A 17,485-nucleotide genomic window follows, 5' to 3' on the forward strand; every position below is an offset into this window, starting at 1 on the left:
CTCCCAGCTTCCTCCAAGTTTTGTCTCCTTTTCTCCTCTATTTTGTCTCCCCTCATCTTACCGACTACGACTTACTTTTCCCCATTCTTTTTCCTCTGGTCTGTTTTGTGGTATGGTTTGTCCTCTCTCTCTCGCTCTCTCTCTCTCTCTCTCCGCTCCCTTCGGAGCAGATTGAAGATAATCAGGTGTGTCAAAGAATGACAATCACTCCCTGCCCCCCCACGGAGTTTTTTGGTCACGGCGGGTAGATCAAACCAAAACATGGTCATCGAGTTGGGATGATTTTTTGAACTAAGAGTAACCTTGTAAATCTGAGCTTAATGACCCAGCTGCTATTACTGGCACCACCTACTTTGATCAAAGTTTTGCTTTTATGGCCGGACTCATTACGTCTATAACAGGCATCCTTTTTATCTGTAAATAAAGTTTCTGGAATAGTGCATGCACTGACTCATCGACGCTTACAAAATAAAACTGGCTAAAACCTTACGGTGAATTACACAGACTAGGCTCTGCAAAAGCCCTAAAGTAACTATTAGAGTAGCAGTAACAATTAAGAGGGAGTTGTCCTTCACTTTTCTCCCCTACTTTGAATATTACGATTACATACAAAATAGAAATATAGACACATTGTTGAAACATTAAGCAACACAACTTTGCATAAGCTACAACATAAACGTGCCTCTTATGTGTAAATGCATAACAATCCAGTAAAAAAAATAAAAATAATAGCGATATATGGAGAGTAATTATGTGTAATGAGTAGTTTTATTTGGATATTTTCATACTTGTATACATTGTGCTGACAATACTGTATATACTTTCCCTCCAAACCAAACAAACAAACGATACCCTCATTTGTTTAGCCGGGTACTTTTAAGGGAAACCAGGGGATCACTTCCCGAATCCCATGTCTGGTTTGGTTTACGCAACTAAACCACTAAGGCTAAGGTTAATTAAGGATTGTGGCTTTGAATGAATGTGAAAAAAATAAACGCGTCCTGTCTTGCAACATTTATCCAAGACAAGAATCATTCCTCAACCTTAACTAAGTGCTGCGAGTGCCTCAACATAAGAAGTTAATCATGCTTCAATCATTGCTACTTTTACTTAATTAAAAGATCTGAACACTGCTGCTGCACAACTGTACGGTAAATGTCCCAACGCATAATGGAAAACATATACATTTGTCCAACAATACACTGTAAAAGTCTTTCCACTTTCTGCAAAGCTCAACTTGAAGAAATATATTCAAGGACAGCTGTCAGGCGAACTCTCAGTTCCTCCTTTTCCTCCCAGTGCTCTGACTTCATTCTGGCTGTCCCGTGCATCCCCAACAGAGGGAGGCCTTTCAGTCAATGCATACTCTCCACAGCCTGCCTTCCCCACCACTGTGGGCCTTCGCCCATCTGTCTGTCTGCTCTGCGACCACTGTCCTGAGGGTGCACTCTGTCTCTCCCTCCTCCCCTCTCCCTCCCAGCATCCCTCTCTCTCATGCGCCGTGATCGATATGGACGCGGAGGGAGAGGGGGGACCTGTCTGTCAAAGCCGGCGGTGGAAAATGAAGGCTCAGATGAAGGAGGCATGCTCTGGATATTAAATGCCCAGACCCCTGTGAGGGGTGGAGGGGGGTGGGTGGGGGGGGGGGGGCTCGGGGTGGGGATATATCAATAGGCTTCTGCTAAAAGAGAGATAAGGCTGAAACAGCAATGAGCGAAGTAGAGGGAGGGTAGTGGAGAGAAAGAGCAAATGAATAAGGAGCCGAGCCGCAAGATGGATGAAGAGGTACGAGATGTGTAAAAATATATTTGAGCCAAATGCAAAACGTGAGCTAATGATGTTAATTGTGTTAATTGGGTGGGGGGGGGTGGCAAAAGAGGGAAATGAGCTGAGGACCCAAAAAAGTGCGAGGAAGAGTAAAGAGCTGAGAAGGGAGAAAGAGTGAAGAGCTGAAGTTAACGACTTTGCAGATTTCATTATAGAGATAGTTAACCCTGTTGACACTGAAGGAGGGCGCTATCCTCTCAGGAGGAGTCCGGTCCTTCCACCTCCACGCACAGAGACAGATGAGATCATTACAGCTATCAGCACCACTGCCATCCACAATTAACACATCTCCTTTTCTTTCCCCACTCCTCCATGCCCCCCCCCCCTCCAGCTCCCCTTCGCTCACACTGTCTTCCCCCCTGCTCTCCCCCCCCCCCCCTCCCCTCTCACCTCATGACACTTCTTTGGCCTTGATTTGGAGGCAATTTGACTAAATAAAAAGCCACATGCAGCAAACTGTTCTCCGCTTTAGCCGAGCCGCTTGCTTGACCTTTCCCAACTCATTTAGAACCCATTTGCCTTTTCACACTAGAAAAAAGAAAAAAAAGACGACTAGGAAATTAAAAGCTTTCCATATTGAGAATGTAAATGTCTCTAAAAATGTACATAAAAAAACTCAACCTTTCTAATCTTGCTATCAGTTCATTAGGTTCCAAGCCCATGATACACACACACACCCACACTCATGCACACAAACACAATGCATACCTGTAAAGCAGACCGGACACTTGAAGGTTCCTCCCATGCCCTCAAAGCTGTGCTCAATCAGGTGGCATTGAAGCTTCGCTGGTGAGTCGAATGACTTACTACAGAGCTTGCATTCATGGTTCAATCCTTCCTCTGCAGAGGAGAAACGACAAAAAACACAAAGAAAATCATAAGAAGGAAAATAAGCAAAGCGTGAATGGCAGAGGTCTCACTCTGCCTTGTTGCTTTTCTTGACTTCTTACACATGAAATTTTGAATTCGACAAATTTGTGGCAAAGGCCCCTGCCTGTGATGTTCATGAGACAGGAAACAATATAAAGTGTAAAGGCATAAATTAGATGACCAGCTGGGGCCTTGCACTTTGAACATGGTGAGCGTCGTCTTTCTAATTAACTTACATGCAAAATCATTTATTTCTAGCGTCTGCAAAAGAAAGCAGATTTTGAAGGAGGTCTACATGAAGGAATGTGTGCTCAGAGAGGTGAATCAGAATGAATAGAGAAAGAACAGTTAAATAGTCTCATTTCAGATGTGCAGAGTGTTATTACTATTACTGCAAGGACAAAACTATATTTATCGGAAACCTTCATTGTATGTCACCCGATAATCTTATCATGTCTCCAGTGGACATACACTGACCGTCAAGGCTGCCAAAACAACTCTCCTTTACGACATGCTCACGCGTCAACATTTTTAATACAGTGATACGACAGTTATTTCAAGAGCACAACAGATTCCCACTTTAACCGCTTGGCATTAGAATTCCCTGCACGTCTATCCAAACATAGCACCGCCTCAGCCGAGGCCGCAATAAACGTCGTTCAGACTGTGAACCTGCACACTCGTTTGCAGCACGACAATCTGCTGACTCAGGCTTCCAGAGAACTGCCCATCTCCAGTGCGTCGATAAAAGGCCCATACACTCTGCCATGGGGCCAGACCAGTGCTCTATCACACTCCTGCCAACGCTGACATTAGGCCAGCTACTGCGAGGGGGTGGTGTGGATACACCGGGGACTCATCGAGGGTTTTTCCCCAGGTCTCCACAGCCCGGTGCCCACCACATAGGCCCCGGGTACTAGAGGCACGAATACGCAATCCGGCTAAACAGCTGTGCCGGGGCGGGAGCTCATGGAGGATCCAAGTCCAGGGTTAATCGATTTAGGCGATTGTCTGGTGAAAAGCACTTGAAACTAGTCTTTTGTTTCGGGATAGATTTGTATGTAGGTGCTTTGTTCAAAACTACTTTCAATTTTCCTGTTTTTTTTCTAAAAGCTCACCTGATACGCTTATATATATTTATAAAATAAATGATAGTGACAGTTGCAACTCAGTGACCCCTGATATTTCCAGGACGAGAGGGGAATGGAAACATCTCCTGCGGCGCCAAAAGAAAGAGTGTGTAGATACTGAACTTTGTCCTGTAACATATTACCACATGTCCTTTTTTACAATCTCTTCTCAACAACATAAACATATGGCCTTGCATGCAGCACAAGGCGGTATTATCTACTGCATGAAAACCAACCGCACAGTAAGTTGCAAGCATCAGCACAGGCTGACAGACTGCGCTCCCTCATGACCGTCTAGTGAAAAGGTAAAGGCCGATCAAAGCAGCTCGTACTAGTTTGAAAGGGACCGAGTTGATGATGTGTTCTGCAATCATGCATTTGACAGATGAGATATTCTGTGGCCCACATGTGCTTCAGGGTGTAGCAGCAGGCATCAGCGAGCGAGGGGGAGGAGGGTGGCACGAGTGCGTCCGAGTACAACGGGATCGCCGCGCTCTTTGATCCCCGTGCAGTTTGCTTATTTGTGCGAGGGTGTACACTATGAGGTCAAGCACGCTGCTGCAGGGTTCATGGATCTGTTCTTCTGCCATATGCGCAGCCCTCGTTTGACCCCGGTGCACAACGCTGTCCCTTCGGAGACCTGGCCTGCTTCATTATGCAGATAACTCTGCACCTGCCTGACTGACCTTGTGTGCATGCATGTGTGTGTTTATGTCTGTGAGCAGGTGCATCAAGGGGAAATGGCAAAGAGATATGTATACAGTGTGCTTCGATTTTGAAGAATAAGGCTGGTGTTATTCTATATTTCTCTTATCGCCAACAAATACCAATAATGGATTGTGATCAGCAATGTGTTAGTCTGTGTCTACTTTCCTAACCTGACTGTGGCTCTTGGGCCACTAAAGAAGTACACCTTTAAAACGGGTCACTAACACGTAGTTTCATTTTTTAAAAAGGGTCAGTAATTCCCTAAAACAGCTAGGAGTTGTAGTTTTTACCAAATGTTACCAAAAGAGGACTAAATTGTGCATTTGTTGGGAACTATGTTTTGTGGATTAATCCACATTTGGTGTGAAGGATGTTGTATTTGGGCTCAATGACGTGTTCTAATAGTTTTTGGACAACAATGGAGGTCTATGGCAGTGAGCAGTGAGCTACAGGATATCTTTGGATACACACACACAATACTTGTGACGAGGATTAATTCAGTGTTGGATTTGGTGTTTTGATGGGATTTATTTTTTGATCATTCTAAAAAGTTGTTGATACACATATATATATATATGTCTATGTATATGTAAAATACGACATGACTAGTGATAGTAGCTCAACTACATTCTCCATATGTTTACATACAAACCTAAACTGAAAGAGTGCTGCATGATATACTACATAGACAGATAGAAAGAGAAAAGCGGTTGAGATAGCAACAGAGGGTTGACTGTGAGATGTTATGAGTAAACTGTGCTCTGTTAGCTCCTGTGACGCAGCCTGTGTAGGGTTCGGTTTGCATTCGGCAGTGTAACAGGAGTTGAATCAAGCTGGCAGTCTGTTTCTTAGTGAGAGCCAGGGGAGGAAGTCAGCTCAATCACCCCTATATGCTGCCTCATTGGGCTGAGGTCACTTCCTGTCATTCCCCCAGCCCTTCTCCGGGGCTGCCCAATCAGCATGGCCCTGCGTGGTCCCACCCTCGCCCCTTTCTATGCACTGAGCAGACTCTGGATATAGTTACAGGGCCACACGGGACCGTCGGCTCTCTCTCCCTCTATCCTCGTCTCCGTCTCTCTCCCTCCTCCAGCTCTCTGTTTCCGAGTCTCCCGAGCGTTCTCCGCTGCCACCACCCTGTCCCTCCGCACTCCAAAGAAAAATCCTTTAGATGAGAACTGCTCCTGTGCCTGCTCCCTCTAAGCATCCCTGACACCAGCAAAGTAAGCCCATCTGCATATCCACAGGGCCTCGCGTTCCTGTGGCTCATGGTTTATGTATTTCACAGCTCCTTAAAACACAAACGCCTAATATCTCTCCCACGTGGAGGACAGGAGAGGGAGAGAGGCAAAAAAAAAAGAAACGACTCTCAAAAAGAATGGTCTTTATTTCTCTGCGCTGTTTACTTTTTTTTAAAATCCCGGCTGAAGTTCATGTGCTGTTGAAGGTTGTTTGGGACACAGGGGCTTGCGGGTCTGGCTTGCATAGTTTAGTGAATGCTTTATGTAACAACGACACAGCTGCAGCATATTGAATTCTGTATGTTTAAGGCAATCATAAAGGTGTCGGTGAAAATGATAGAGATGTCTCGGTTTGCTCAGAGTTCGAATGCAGCGCCATCAGCTGACAGTGAGTAAAAGAATGAACTAAAGTAACTAAAGACAGTCTAACTTTCTGATAATAGTGTGTAGTTAAGTGTAACATAGGGCATTGCTTAATTAAAAACTGTCCCTCAGCTGATTCCGCTCCAACATCACCACTCCCCCCCCCCCCCCGCCACCAATGCCCCTTACTCTATTTAAACAAGTCTGCTGAGGAGCAATTTGAATTGGAGGGGAATTCAGGATCACTTTTAGCATTTGGCTTTGGAAGAGAAAAATCTGATACTTAGATTTACACTCCCCTCTGGGGCATGGTGAATGGTTCTCTGAAGCTCACTCTTAGAGGGACCCATGCTGCTTTGTGTCGCGAAAGCAGCACACTAACAAATGATATTAAGAACATCAATCAAGGCACTTCTTTGCTGAAAGTAATGAATAAACAAGTGGGAGAACAAATTGAGAATATTTAGTGGGCTGGAATGGGTTGTTTTGGAAAAGCCGGAGACAGAACTGCGATCATAATCAAAGTTGGCCCAGTCGAACCGATAGGTCAACGCAATACAAAGTTTCTAAACTGCCAAACCGTGCCGTAAAGGCAGAAAATACCTGCCTGAAGCGATCTTGTTTATGAGGAATTTCACCTTTAGGTAGAGTTTGCTTTCCGTTCCGTACCATCTGTTTCACAATAATCAGCCTGATGTTGGAGTTGCATGTTAATAAACCAAGAAGATTTGGTTTTTGGCGGACTCGCTGCCGTATATACAACCCACTACGGGATTGTGGATGGTAGCAGAGTAGACAGCTTCAGGCCTGTAAACAGTAGGTGGGTTTACTTCTCTCTTCTCTCCGCGGGAACTATCCATTAACAGATAATGGGGGGAAAATCAGAGTGATTAAGGCCCAGGGAATTATGGGTGAATACAAATTGACTCCACCTCCGTGTGGTGCGCTCTCTTGAGGTAGAAGCAATGCTCATAAGGAACAAACTCATTTCAGAAGTACTACAAGGCCCATTAAGGCCTGGAGAATGCTGCAGATGGGGGTGGATAGGTGGTAGGTGGGAGCGCAAAGGGATGGACTCCCCCCGGACCAAAGCTGATTGGAGAACTGGCGCCTAGGGGGGAACACTGCTAATATCTATTTCCTGCCTCCACAGTTTGAGAATGACAGAGTGAATCAAGTGCAAAATGTCAAAATGAAAGTACAATATTTAATCATAGCACCTCTAAAATTCACCCCATTCTATCAATGAGTGAATGTATTACACAAACAGTGATGGAAATGTGGTCGACTGCAAGCTAATAAAATCAAAGAGATTGGAAAACTACTGCAGCATGAAAGACGAAGCTTTACTTCAGTTTGCCTGTAGGGAAGTGGGCATGTAAGATACACACTCTGTGTCTGCAAGAGAAAAAGCGAAAGACGAGCAAAGCGAAAGATGAGCAAAGCGAAAGACGAGCAAAGCGAGGCACCGAAGCTCTCGTGTCAGGGTCCCAAGTTCGGTGCATGCCTGATGCAGTTTTCCAACCTCCAGAGGGAGAAGGAGGGGTGAGGTGTTGGCTGTGACATGTCAGTGATGGCGACGCCCTCGCGCAGCAAGAGCAAAGGATTCTGGGGGAACATGTCTCTGGGAGAATGTCAGCTCTGATGCATGGCGGCTCGTTGGAGGTGCTAATCAGAGCAGGGCTAGGCTCCTGCTAGGATCAGCCACTCTGCGCCTACATTAACCGCCTCACAGCTCCCCTGGCTGCCCGGGCCAGAGGTAGAAACACCGAACTGACAGGTTTTGTGTCGAGATAAACATGCGTAACGCTTGAGCGGATGTTACAAAAGGTTTAGCAGACTAGAACACCTTTTGGAGTTGAAAAAAACGTGGGGGACAAAAACATAAGGACACTTCTCCTCCCTAACACAAACGCACTGAGCAGACATTTCCACTTGAGTTATTTGCCAAGAGCCCCCCCCACATGCATGTGTGTTGAGCGATACTCTGTTGCAGCAAATAAAGAAGCTAAAGCCAAAAGTCTTTGTTGAAGCATTAATATCAGAGACAACAGAGAAAAAGGCACAGCTTTACGGGGCATTATAAGTATTATTATGTGAAATAATTTTGTTCCAGAGGCTGAATGTTTGAACGTTCAGACAAAAATGTATGATGCTTCGTTTACACATAGTTTTTTGTTCCTAATTCCATAGAGTATAAGGAGTAAGCCCCCTATTGTTCAACGCACGAAAATGCATCTCTTTACGGATGGAATAAAAACGCCATTGCAGAGATGGGAGAGAAGTAAATTTTGTCAGATCGTCAATGCATGGCGACAAAAAAGGGATGATTGTTCTGGAATATTTTGGCTAAATGACCCACTATGCATGCAACTCTATAAGATACACAGCTAGCATGCCGCTAATATGCAAACTTCTTTACTTAAATAGAGACGCAATGCATAAAAACAGTCCGTCCGAAGTCTGTCACAAAAGTTACACATTTTCGAAGTAAATGTCAACGTGTTGGGCAAACGCATCACAGAGGTTCCCATAGAAACGAATGGACTACCCGTTGACACGCATACGTACACAGAGCTTTGTGGGCTTTGTGTTTCTCTATGCATTGATTTAGTAAGGTCTTCACAAGCTTTTATGTGTGGCAAACAGTGGCGTAATATATAAAAAGAGGAGATAATCTTTCTATTCTTGCGTATCACTGTTGCATAAAATGGCCAAATGACTGCAGGCCTGTAGTTCAGATTTTTAGATTTGAAACTGCTCTGAATGTAACGTATTAACGTGCAGCCTGCCAGAGGGGAAACTAGCTGGTCGAACCAGATGAAGCCGGTGTTTGTGTTTCAGCAGGACCACTGTTTGCTTTGAAGGGTGCTCTGCCATTTTGTGTTTCGCCTGGACCACGTTACCAGCGATTCTTACAGCTGAAACCCACAATGGCTAAAACTCGGTCAAATGAAGTGTGTAGGTCACAGAGGCAGAAGAAAAGAAAAAAAAAAGAGAGAAGGGAGAAATCCAACAACAAAGGCAAAAGCCGAATACTTGTTAACGAATGATGTGTAGGCGCTGCAGCTGCAGGCAGGTATGGAGGTCCGTCGGGGACAAACAGTGCAGGCTGCTGAGATGGATTGCATGGGAGCGCTGGACCCCCTGCAGCCACACAAACACCATTCAGCACTGAAATGCTCTAATTTACTCCATACATGCCTATTCTAAATTGCTGCTTTTTTTTTTCTTGTTAGAAGGAAATAAAAGGTCAAGTGGCTGTGCCCTAACTTCCCAAGACTCTTGTGCTCAACGACAGTTGCTGTGCAAAGTAAGATCAAATAATTACAAACAAGCAAAGAAAGAGTCAAATGGGCAACAACCAAAAAAACACTTTCTGGCAAGCAAAGAGGAGAGAAGAAATGAGGTGTGAATCTAACCAGAATCTCTTTCAGGTCTCAAAAGAGTGAATGGCCTGAATGTAAGAAGTTAATTACGGGCACATGCCCGGCTTTTTTTTCCACGAGCCTCGCTGTGGCATTGTCGGACTGAGGTATGCGGCTCTATGGGGTCTGTGGTCCACACAAAGGAACGGGGAAAGAGAGCGTTGCGGAGAGGCCCCTTGGCTGGGCTCACGGCATGGAACACTGTACAATTAGCCAGCCCCTGCGTTCTACCGGCTTATAATTATCAGTGCTTGCCTTAATTGACTCCCTTAGCCTGCTGCAGAGGGACCCCCCCCCCCCTCTCTCCTACCCCCCTTCCCCCCCCTGCTCGACGCAGGCCGCCGAGTGCCACGCCGGGCTCTCCAAAGTCATTTAGAAAAGCGCTCATATTTTCGACACAAAAAAAGGGGGAACATTTGGTGAGAGAGAATTCATCATCAGGTGTCTAGAGGTTTTCCTTAATAGAAAAGCTGAGTCCCACTGAGTGCGCTCCGTGTAGCGGCCAGCCACGCATGCTCAGGACCAGCAAGCCGCCATTCGCAGCGGGCCACGAGACATTAGCATAATTTTATATAACACAGGCAACCGCGCTGGAAATTTAATACATCTCAGCAAATACGAGACAGGCGTTTTGCATAATTTTTTTTCTCACTCTCCACCCAGCCTCCTCTCTCCCTTCTATCTTCCTGTCCTCGCTCCATGTCTCTCTCCTGTCTCGTCTTCGGTTTTGCCTCACTCCCTCGCTCACTGCCACTCTCCTTTGCTCCCCCCCCCCCCCCCCCTTACACAACCACCCCTCTCTCCTCGCCCCATGGTGCTGCTCTCACTAGGAGAGGGGAAGTTCATTACCTCAGCTAAATCAGAATTAGTCCCTTCATTTTGACGGGGCGAACTTCATTAGAAAGGCCCTTCCTTAATCCAGCAGGGAGAACTGATGAATCTACATGGGGGCAATAATTTGCTTCACACAGCACATTCAGCCACTTCCTCCACAATGTTTCCCCCTTCCTTTTCTCCGTCTATTTGGCTTTATGTACTTATGGTTACATTTTTATTAGATCTACAGCAAAAAAAAAAAAAACTAAGAAAGGAAAACACCTGCATATAATTAACTAATGGCAGCGGAGAGGGTGTAAAGAATGAGTTATGCTATTTGGAATGTCCCGTCTCCCCAACAGGCTTCGGGGCCTCTGGAGCAGCCATGGCTGACTTGGCCGGCACTCAAACACAGGCTGAGTGAGCATGGCAGACAGCAGACTGGGTCTGAGGTAACTATTCACCATGATTTTACAAGGCCACGATTGTGTTCCAGTGTTTGTAATCTTTCCCGTGCATGTGGTTACAGCACGTAGAACGACAACAAACAAATACAAGAGGAGAATAAACAATTCGCTGTTACGAAAGTTAGAATCTTGCCTCCTTTTGTTTTCCGGTTTTCTACACAACACACCGTTTTGCAAGGAACTCTAAGGAGACAGAGTTGTCCAGATCCTTAGCACAGACTAGAGAGTGAGGAGATGTGAATCAGGACAGACAGCCCCTGACTGCCATACCACAGCGCCTGGTGTCAAACAGATGTGCAGCTTGGCAGCTACGCTCCCCAGAAAACAGAGAGCCCACGGATTCCAGGGTGTCGTCGAGTCGAGCTGCCCTCCTCCCCTCTCAGCACTCCTCCGTCCCCCAGCCGTCCCAACCACCCCACACTGTGCCCCTGCAGTCTCCCTCCCTCATCACCTCCGCACAGGGGTCCCCTGACTGGTAATCTCGTCCCTCGAATGTGAAATCTCCGACAGCGATGCCCCGCGCTTTTACCCCCTACCTCCGTGGCTGATGGGTAAATTGGAATGGCGCTCCCTGCTGGCGCCGAGAGCTCTGAACAGACAGCGGCACACACATGCTGAGGCACCCCTCGCACGCCCTGTCTAATATAGTGGACATGCACACACTCTCTCTCTCTCCAAGCTGCAATATCCATGCACAGACACACGTCCACGCACAGACGTACACATGGGAGCAAAACACACGTACGCGCAGTCTCACGTTCACAAAAGCTACCAGGTAATTCGCATACGCAGCCTCATAAACATACATACGTACACGCACACGGATGCAAGGTAAGTGTTCCATGCATGATCTGTTCGCCCTCATCTGCATAAAGATTGAATACATGATAAAAAATAAATAAAAAAATGATACGAGGAACTGAGTCAATATATGTTGAAATTTAAATGTGCATCATCTGGAATGGCTCAGCTTGGGTCCTTTTGCAGAAACCGCACCTGACTTCGGTTGCCATAGTTTCTATTATGGGTAAACCGCAGAGCAAAAAAAAAAAAGCTAAGTCCACAGCGTGTATAATAAGCACAGCCGACTTGGCGTTTCAATAAGTTTAATGTAAAACACAATCAGTGTAGAGGCTATTCTGTTTTTTTTCTTTTTTTTTTAATGTGGCCAGGCATCAGGGTAGGATTTCCCAGAGGGCTGGTTTAGCTGTTTGAGGCTCTCACTCCATCTATCTGTCTATTTTTCCTCCACTGTCGATGCTCTGAAGCATGCGTGAATGGTTGAGTCCACCCACAAATCGCAGGGACGTCCTGAAATAGTCAATGGGACCTGGAGGGGCTAAAGATCACTGCAGAAGAAGCCACTGAGGCCTTCCTGTCAAAGGCAGTGCTTTCAGGGGGCCAGGGGTGAGGGGGAGCCAGAGGGAGAGAGCCAGAGACATGACACACATTTCATTACACTTAGACCAACTGTGGGTTCAACTTAGAGCCCTGGATTTCCAATGGCGTCTCGAAGGATGGAGTAAGTGGAGGTGTAAGAGAATGGTTTTTACAAAGAACACAATGGGTAGGTGGACAAAGGCAGGCAGCTGGACTAATTGCTTGGGGGCTTGTCGGAATATTTTTGCTAAGTACTTTGGTTTAAAGCTCAATTTGGTGGCGCACGTCACTCTGGTGAACATTAAATATAAATCTCACTCCAGCTGCAATTAAAAAAAGGACACTGTGATTAAGAGGTATATTTTAGAATGTTTGCATATATTTGTGTATTTATTATCTTTTAATATCGAAATAGGCGCGAAATTCTCTGTAACAACAAACCTCCCGTCATCATTGCGACATTATGGAGAATATCATTTGCAGTCTAACCTACTTTGCTTTACAAAGAAACGTCTATTTAAAATTCCTTGGAGTATTATCAAAAGGGCTATAGAATTACAAAACGCTATTATTATTGCTCGCTTGGGGGGAGCCCTCACTCATTAAGCTTCTCAGATGTCGTGGGTTTTGATTATTCTATCAGCTTCATTTTCTTATTATAGTGACAAACTCCTGCTATTTTGTTGCCAATCTCCTTCCAGCTGTCATATCTTTTGAAAGATCACAAAAAAAACCTTCAAACACACTTGTGATACGTCTTCAAATTCGCCAGACATCGCTTGATTCCCCTATTGAATTTGCAGGATTAACTTGAGGAAGAAACGTCTCATATTTCTTAACTGGTTGCTACGTCTGACATCAGAGCGTATGAGATTCTAGCATACTGGTATTGTCCAGGGGAGGGAACCCTCACTCTAACCGTCAGCGCGCCTCCAAGTGGGACAGAGATGATTAAAACACACCATGGCTGTGACTGACAGACTCCCCACCGCTTCTAGAAGATGACATGTCTCCAAGTCACACAGAAAAGCAACTCCTCTAATTTTAACTCTGACTACAACACCGACCCCCTCTGTCAAAACCCACGAAAAAAACAAAAAAACAGCCATGCTGAGATTCTTAACCGCAATGAAAGTGATAAAAACTAAACAGAGAAATAAGTTTAAAAAACAACAATAGGGAAGGTGGAGACGAAAGGGGTGAGAAGGCGCCATTTCCCCCAGGTGCACACAAACAGCAGGAACCTGTGAGCTTGTGACAACACCTTCAAACATTTCTGTTACTTTCACAGAAATATCTGATGCTGGTGCTCCGATGTGATGCTTCCGCAGCAGTCTTCTCCCAGCGCACATTCGACTTGGCAAGTTCTTGGTTACCAAGAAGAAAAAAACACTCTCCTAACGGACTGCGTTTGACATTTGTCATGACAGGAATACAGTGAGAGGGGGAGAAAAAAGAGAAGGGAGAAAAGAGGAGCGAGGGGTGGGAGGGGGAAGAGGGAAATGGAGGAGTGGCAGAGGGTGATCGATGTGCGAAATTGTACGTGTGAAAAAAAATAATTCTGCGTTCTTTGGGTTCGTTGCCATTTTTCCGCGATAAGGAGGACAGAGAGTGTGTGTGGGGGGGGGTTCCTGTTATTGTCACATTGTGTAGAGAGCTCAGGGTCGCGTACTAAATGATTCACAGAAAACGGAATCTTTTACATTGGCGTCAGCAATTCAGCCAGGCGCCCTTGTGGGGGAATTCTTTTTGTGTGTTTTTATTGAAGTCTGCACTGAGCGCGCCCAAAAGCTCTGACAGGGGGCCCCCGAGGGCGCTTGTCTTCACCTCCAAATCATAAGATGGAGAGACGAAGCTCCCTCTGTGCTCTCAATTATACCCCTCAACACCCCCCTCTCGCGCAACAGACTCGCAAACCTGCCCTCCCCGCCCCAAAAAAATAAAACAGAGGCAAGAGAAGAAAAGCCTTCAGTAATACAGTCCCGGTGGAGGGCTCCGCGATCACTCCGCGCTGGTGGAACGGCTGACAGGCTCGGCGCGGCGGGTCCATTCCCTGCGGTCTGTCAGAGTTGGTGCTACACCATGACGGTTAGTACTTCTCCGGGGATGTGCCTCCTTTGCCGGCCCCCGTGCCCCTCACATGACAGGCCACTGCTTTGACCCATGGAAGCGCCGTGTCTTTGCCCCAATTACTGCTGCGGGGCAGGTGTAACTCTGGGTCACGTGCCCCCCCTCGTGTCTCTTCACCTTTCCCATCCTCCCTGATGAATGGGAGACCCATCTGAGGCTCCTGGCACATTCAGAGGAGGTTTGGTGGGGGGGGGGGGGGACAAACGGGGCAGAAGGAGGTGTGGGTGTAATTTGATCAGAGGGCACAGCTGCATAAACAGGGGTATCGAGGAATTTCTGTCTGCTTGATGGAATTGACTTTGCATGAATGGCCCCTCTTTTCCCCCCGAAATGGCCCATTTTCCACATGTCTCAATGAATTTGACAACAGCTCCAGCAATATGAGCGTGATGCTGGAATTGCAACACCAGCTACGGGTAGCTTGAGTCTTTTTTTTCCCGAAGCTGTGAAATTCTCCCTCGCTGGCCGTCTTTGCTAAAGACCTCATCCAAGTCCTGCTGCCTGCCCTGTCAAAAGCAGCCCCATCGTCTCTAAAACGCCCAAACAAAATAAACCAACAACCGCTGGCAGGGTCAGAGGGCAGCTGCTCTGGGTGCCTGGACTCTGGCGGGGCCCTCTGATTGGTGGAAAGGGCAGTGAGTAAAAGGGATTCTTTTCAAAGTGAAATCTCCAGCTGATGGCTTAGAGCTCCACATCCCACAGTTTGTTTCTCTTGCTGCTGTCGGGAGTTTTGCCCGAGCCATTTGGAAGGATTAGAAAAAGTGGGGGAAGAAAAAAAAAAAACTCAACTGGGCAGATCGTGTGTACTGTAGGATCTGAGCGATGGCTCCAGGACCCCTCGGAGAGTGATAAACCTTTGACCTTGACAGCCCCCTGTGGTGACCCCCTGACCTCTGGCTTTGTGCCACAGACTCAGTGAGACAGGTGCAGGCAGGAGAGTGACCACACCCCCAGTGTCCAGGCAAAAATCTCCCTCATCTGACCTAGCTGTCCTGATGGTCTGGACTCTCAAACAAAAAATCACAAAACCAACCAGACGCACGACAGCTGATGTTGCCGAGTAAATGCAAATGCAAATATTAAGATTGTGACAAAACTTCGGTACAGTTACTGAACCAATACTGCAAAATCTATATCAATAGATCAATTTATGACACAGCTAGAATCAATCAGTTAAAAGAGAAATGGGAGAAATCAGGTATTGGTAGAGAAGCTCTTAATGGAAGCTGACGAAGGTTTGACAAATGGATTCATTTTCTCTCTTTTTTAACGTAAGAAACACAAGTGTGAATATTGTCAAAGTGGAGTAGTGTGCTGAGTGGAGGCACAGTGACACATCACGCGGCCTCGTTTTCTACTCCGCAGCGGGCACTAGCGCCAAGGTCGCGCCAGTCCGCGCCAGCCTTTCTGTAGATCCATTTCCTCTCCCTAGGCACTTCCTCATGTTGTTGGCCCAGTGATTCAGTGCCTTGCATTAAGAGCAATTCACCTGCCTCCGGCGTCCCAGTGGCACAGGTCCCCTGGGGAAACCAGGTGGAGCATAAAAAAAAAAGTTCCACATATGGTAAAGTCAAGCTGCTCGGAGGCTGCCGAGTGTCTGCTGTGGGGATAGAGGCTCCTAAAAGGCCCAGCTGGTACTTGGAAAAGGGCTTCTGCATTACTACACCTCAGTGTCAGTATGGGCTCCCCTTTGGAAAGTGCTGGCCGGCGCACATGACCAGCCATTTTAGATTTCTCCCTCTACCCTGCCTCATCCCTCACTCCCTCCCACCTTCCAACTGGTTCTGTATCCAATTGAACATTTGGTCCTCCACTGCTGGTTAATCAAATTCCTCCATCTGGCCCCCCTATCCCTGTGGAACAGAAAAGGTGCAGCCTGAGCCCGGGTCCAAGTGCATATTGGGAGGGAGGGGAGGGGAGGAGGGGAGGGGGAGGGGGGGGGGGGGGGGGGGGTGGAGACAGGGACTGCCTACCTAACTTACACAGCGCAGTCAACTAGATCAGGTAGAGAGCACGAGGCCAGGCCTGATCATTTTGGGCAAACAGGAACAGCTTGGGACTAAGTATCAGAGCCCTGCTGTTCATATGGAGCTCGGGGACAGCAGTGGGTTCATATGACAGTAGGAGGGTTTTATGAGCTAATACCTCCACATACACTGTAGAATACAGAGTAGTGTGGAGCCTAAGTACTACTGGCTACAACAGAAGGGAAGAACTGCCCTGGCACTCTGTTATTTAGTCTCCGTGGCAGTAGAGGGCAGTGCTCCTGGAAGAGACGGCCCAGGAACAAAAAGGGGGAATAAAGACATTTGTGTTAAAACTGCAAGTTCGATTGTTGTCTTCCTACACTGCTTCCTTGAGTTCAAAGTAGCAGTGTGTCAGTTACTAAGCAGTGTCTAAGCCAGTCCTCTGATCAAAAAGAGCTATCTTGAGATATCACACAAAGCCAGCAGTGATCTTTTAATCCCCCAGAGAGACGGTGTAGCCTTCACAAAATATCTCCTTAACTACATATTTATTAGAAGAGACCTTTCAAACAGCAGTCCTGCCGCACAAAGTTAAACAGGTTTTTAAAGTGCAGTCGCTTTCACAAAAAGGCTCCACTTACAACTGTGACATATCCAGCTGATCACGTCTGCTCCCTGCTCTGATTCAGCAGGAGAACCTGAGGCGAGGTGAAGGCGGGGACATGAAACGAGTCACACGTACGGAAACACATGGCATCTCGAGTGCTAGCTCTACCCGTCCATAACGTCTATTGTACGATTTCTATTCATGTCCAACCATCCCTTCCCCTGCCAGGTGGCAAAACATGTGTCAATAATTAAACTGCTTTTACATAACAGGATACAGGAACACAATGCAATTTGCTCCCCATATTTCATTGGGACTTTATGAAAGCACATGAGAGAGTGTAATTAATCAAACCACTGGAATATGTGAACGGCAATTTCCACTTAATGGCACTTACAGGGATTGGGTCCCTTAAGCACCACGTTCTGTCTACCAAACGAGCGGGATTCATTTTCATCTTCATAGTTCAGACAATAAAACCTGGCGTGGATGTTAAACAACACCCATTTGACATTAGGAAATCCAAAAAAAAAACATCAGATTGGGTCCATGTG

General features: G+C 46.5%; 1 protein-coding gene across 1 annotated transcript in view; it reads right to left on the reverse strand.

The window, feature by feature from the left end:
- LOC306705965 (zinc finger protein 521-like) overlaps nt 1–17,485 on the reverse strand; it is a gene marked incomplete at its 5' end in the record, with an annotated part of 88,737 nt that overhangs the window by 14,395 nt on the left and 56,857 nt on the right. The window contains one exon of the mRNA XM_079172872.1: nt 2,536–2,667. Coding sequence (XP_079028998.1) covers nt 2,536–2,667 — 132 coding nt within the window. The remainder of the gene's footprint in view (nt 1–2,535; nt 2,668–17,485) is intronic.

This window comes from Pholis gunnellus, assembly GCF_910591455.1.
Source record: "Pholis gunnellus genome assembly, chromosome: 14".
NCBI classification, from domain to species: domain Eukaryota; kingdom Metazoa; phylum Chordata; class Actinopteri; order Perciformes; family Pholidae; genus Pholis; species Pholis gunnellus.